The sequence below is a fragment of the Lactuca serriola genome, chromosome 8 (assembly GCF_051521515.1).
Source record: "Lactuca serriola cultivar US96UC23 chromosome 8, Lser_US96UC23_V15, whole genome shotgun sequence".
Taxonomy (NCBI): Eukaryota; Viridiplantae; Streptophyta; class Magnoliopsida; order Asterales; family Asteraceae; genus Lactuca; species Lactuca serriola.
The window spans coordinates 136,974,006-136,978,573 of NC_136415.1; the positions used below are offsets into that span (position 1 = coordinate 136,974,006).

Sequence of the window (4,568 nt, forward strand, 5' to 3'; positions counted from 1 at the left end):
TGTTCACCGGCAAAGATCTGGATATGCTCGACCCAACTCCGTTCAAACTAGCAATCCGGATACGCACTGACAAAGCAAGAACCCTAGGGATTAACGGTTGATCATGTTGCAAGTGGAGTCTCAGTCATGGATCTTCGCGCCAGGAGGATGCTTTCTCCGAACACGATTACAGATGAGGTTTTGAGTGCTGGAAAAGTCGATTTGAAAGCAGATATGGACTTTCAGAAGACCTATGATAGAAACAATAATCATGGAGTGTCTTCTCCTGAAGGCGATGGTGATCATAGTGATTTGGGGGTTTCACCACAACTAACGCCACATGTTGAATGTCTTACACCCATAATTTATTGTTCTTCACGTACAATTTTGTGACATCCATCAACACAGGTTTGATCGATTCGAAATGGTGTTTGGGTTTTTTTCTGGGGATTTGCAATGGGTTTAAGAATCCTAATTTCTTCTTCATGTCAAAAATGATGGATATGCAGAGGGTTCAACTTTAAGAGAGTGTGTATGTTTGATTTTCTTCAAGGAGGAGGGTTGAAAGGGAGAAAGAGAGAGAGAGAGAGAGAGAGAGAGAGAGAGAGAGAGAGAGAGAGAGGTGGGACCCCCTTTGCATATTATTTCATTTTTTAAAAAATAAGAGAAAACATCATAAATGGTCTCTGTGGTAGTGAAATGACGAAAATGTCTTTCGGTTAACGGACAAAACTTGATGGAGTTAGCAATAAAGACCAATCATCAAAAATTTTGAAAACATAAAGATCATCTATGATGTTTTTAAACCATGTGAAAATCTTGAAAAACCACAAAGACCATTTATGATGTTTTTCTTAATATTAATATTATTGGCTAATGACATGTCACCAAATATTCTATGGAGATTTAAATTTTATTTAAGTTGTAAGATCTTCTTTAGCAAAATATCATATGTTGGTTATATTTTTTAGTGTTTAAAATTGTTTAGTTTTTCATTTGCTTTTGAGGTTTCTTTGTTTTTGGTTCTTTGCAATTTCAAAAATTTCAGGTTTTTAAAATTATTTGAGTTTTTGGTTGTTCTTTTACCCATTTTCATTTTTACACACCAATAAGTCCCTATTCTAATAAATGAATAGTTTTCATCTCATTGTGACAAGTGTCACTTTAATACAAGTCCTCATTAATATTATGTCATGTGTCATGTAAATATATTAGGCAACCATTTCAAAATTCACATTTATATTTTCTAATTATATGTTAAATTTGAAGTTATAATAACTGTAAAAATTTGATATATCTCTTAATTAATAATTTATTTAAAATCATTTATTTAAAACAATTGACTAATAATTATATATTTTTATTATGAAAGTTTAATTTAATTAATTTTATAACCGTGATTTCCACGGGTTATAAACTAGTAAGTACATATACACCAATAAGGAACTACATATACATATTAGTTTTAAAGTAAGTTTTGGTTCGATGCACAAACAAATTTTCCAGTTTATTCAAAAACCAGAAACAAAAACAACCCCAAAACTAACTTCATTTTTAACACTAAAAAATATTCAAGATATATTTCCATTTTTCTGATTTTTTTTTAAAAAATTTCAAAAGCAATCCCTCTATGTATTAGTTTTATAAAACTTTACTTATATTATTTAATTACAATAATTTTATAGTGTTCATTATAAGAAAAAGTAATATATATTTTAGTTAAGTGTTATATTAGATTAATCGATTGTTGACATGGACAATTCGTCTCTTTTATTTACCCTTGTGTCGTGTGTTGATGACAATTCGTATATTTTATTCTCTTCAAATTTTATACGTATTATTTATATTAATTTTTTTTGTTGTTGAGAACTGCCAGGAAGAAAAGTCAAAAGATGGTTGAATGTTGATGAGTAAAGCAGGACTGCACAGGAGTGGGTTCCTACGTTAGGGTTTTGAAGTCTCACAGATTCTCAGCGAAATCAACTCACAGTTCCAGGCTTTGACGAAGAAATGAGAAGGACATGTTGCCATACATGTCTTGCGTTCATTCTCAAATTCCTCAATCTATTCCAATTATTTGTTGGAATTTCGATTATTCTATACTCTGCTTATATGCTAAATCAGTGGAACAATCACTTGCCAATCCCTCCCCTTCCACCTTCAGCTCCTTCGCCGGATTCTTCTGATACTGTTTCAACGATTTTCAACACTGCTAGGGTTTCAGAGCAAGTGATTCATCATAATTCTGTCTCTGGCGTAATCAGTGGTACTAGCGGACGGATAAAAGTCGATGATAGCTCCAGTCCTTCGCCGTGGTAATTTCTAATCTTCAACAAGTACTTTCCTGAAATTTAGATATTATAGATTTAGGAATTCTCATTCTTCATGTATTTATTACAAATGCTTATATTAAATTTGATTTGTTTGTATAAATTTGATCGTTTATCGGTGATGAATTGTGAATTACATTCGTTTCAAATTCACTAGTTTGGCTTCTGATCAAATCAAACATAATGAAAATAGAGGGATTTCTGTTTTATTTAGGCGTGGGTCTGACTAGAACATCAATTCATATGTTAAATTGTTGATCATCTGGCGCCATTTCCATGGCAGGTTCATATATGCATTTATGGGACTGGGTGTTACGCTATGCTGCATCTCTTGCACAGGTCATATTGCAGCTGAAGCTATTAATGGATGTTGCCTATGTTTCGTATCCTTTTCATGTCTTTTTTACTCTCAAATTTATATATGTTTTCTTTTCCCATAATCTTCATCTCAATGACACACATCAAACAAGGATTACAGAGAAACATGACCATAAAAGCTTATGTTTTTCAATCCGATTCATCTTTGGAAACTTGGAACAAGATTTTATTTAACAAGTAGAAAATGATTACAATTTATGTAATCAGTATGCCTAATGTTGATCATTGTTTCCTTAAATAAATAATTGCAGTATTCTCTTCTGAAAACTATATTCATCCTATTGGAGGTGGCTTTCATTCTGTTCATTGCACTTGACCATCATTGGGAAAGGGTATAATACTCTGATGAATCAATCACTTACAAATTTATACATATGTCGCTACAAAATTACTAAACTAACCACAAAATTTGTTAGGATCTGCCCTCGGATGAAACAGGAGAAATTGATAGAATTCGAGAATTTATTGAAGCAAATATTGACTTTTGTAAATGGGTTGGCATTACTGTTGTTGTAATTCAGGTAAGTTTCTTCATGCAGCATTGATCACTTTTCTTGTTAATGTATCAACACATGTAAAACTTACAAATTGATTGGGAATTTTTCAGGCTGTATGTCTGTTGCTTGCTGTAGTGTTGCGATCAATGGTGAATTCACAGATGAAATATGATGAAGATGACATTGAAAGAGATTCTGATGTGAGAGGGAATGCTTGGGAGCCTCTGTTGAACCCAAAATCTACCCAAACATCAGTCTCAGGTAGTGGTGAAGGTAAAGCTTTTCATTCTGATATATGGAGTTCACGCATGAGAGAAAAGGTAATTTGCTAATTCTAAATATAGTAAAATAGTAAATACATAGATTAGAATTTACATTATTATGAAATTAATTTGGTTGTTTTTGGCTTTTTGCAGTATGGATTGAGTACAAGTAATGGCAAGTAGACCAAAAATCGGAAGCAATTGAATATTATGGTGAAGGTGCGACTTGTCTCAGTTTTGTTCATGCATCAGTGTGAGGAGAAGTTACAGTCTTTTCAATACCTGTGGATTTAGTTTGTATAGAAATATAGCATGTTGTGTCATGTGTGTGAATGTGTTTTGATTTGAATTCTAAACCTCATTACATTTGTCTAGACATTTATATTGGATCATTATTACATTTGGATTTTAAATAGAACAATTATATTGTATTGGTGACTGTACTTACTCGGAACCATGTTGATTGGGATGCCAAAGAAGCTCTTAATGAACTCTTGTGATGGTATCTTGTAGAGATTGGTGCACATTCCTGCACAATTAGTCCACTCAAGAAACTTGAATTGACTAAAAGGGTTAATGACTTATTCTAGAAACTTGAATTGACTAAAAGGGTTAATGACTTATTCAGTTATTCTAAGCAAAAAAACTTACACATCTTCACCAAATTATGCAACCAAGTGGATTTATTTTGAACAAATTACTAAAATGGTCCATGTGGTTTGCAAAAAATTGCGTTTGGTCCCTATTTTTTATTTTGCATGTTGGACATCCCTAACATTTGCTTTTAATACGCGTTTGGTCCCTACGTCCATTTGCCATTGTCTCTGTTAATTGCCCCACATGTCTGGCACGATAGGGGTATTTTGTCTTTTGAAACATGGCGCCTAATATGAACTAGAGTGTAGTAGTTTATTCCTATTCCGATCGGCTTCGTCCTCACGTCAAAACCCTCTCCAAAATGGATCACCCTCTTCTGGAAAACCCTAAACCTTTAATGAAGTTATGATGGTTAGATGGAAGATTAGAGCAAATATGGATGAAATCAACATTGATGAAGCATACAGTAAGCATAGAATTTTTGGTTCGTTACATTCACTTTAGAACATAAATGTAAGAGAGTT

At 32.9% G+C, this 4,568-nt stretch overlaps 1 protein-coding gene across 2 annotated transcripts; it reads left to right on the forward strand.

The window, feature by feature from the left end:
- The first annotated feature begins 1,842 nt into the window (after positions 1-1,842).
- On the forward strand, positions 1,843-3,821 carry LOC145070078 (Tetraspanin family protein). Of its 2 annotated transcripts, none has more exons than XM_079016999.1 (6): positions 1,843-2,294; positions 2,593-2,692; positions 2,939-3,019; positions 3,104-3,208; positions 3,295-3,504; positions 3,601-3,821. In XM_079016999.1, exons 1-6 carry the CDS (start codon positions 1,990-1,992, stop codon positions 3,628-3,630), a joined length of 831 nt encoding a protein of 276 aa, XP_078873125.1. In that variant the 5' UTR covers positions 1,843-1,989; the 3' UTR covers positions 3,631-3,821. The 2 variants fall into 2 exon arrangements, with proteins under 2 accessions (XP_078873125.1, XP_078873126.1); XM_079017000.1 differs by having other exon boundaries at positions 1,849-2,294; positions 3,295-3,457.
- The last annotated feature ends 747 nt before the right edge of the window (positions 3,822-4,568 follow it).

What these genes read in the sequence shown, in the direction of transcription:
- LOC145070078 (XM_079016999.1), top strand. Translation starts at nt 1,990, where the DNA reads ATGAGAAGGACATGTTGCCATACATGTCTTGCGTTCATTCTCAAATTC. An exon ending in TTGACCATCATTGGGAAAGG is followed by an intron (nt 3,020 to 3,103) that starts GTATAATACTCT and finishes AAAATTTGTTAG; the next exon opens with GATCTGCCCTCGGATGAAAC. An exon ending in GTTCACGCATGAGAGAAAAG is followed by an intron (nt 3,505 to 3,600) that starts GTAATTTGCTAA and finishes GGCTTTTTGCAG; the next exon opens with TATGGATTGAGTACAAGTAA.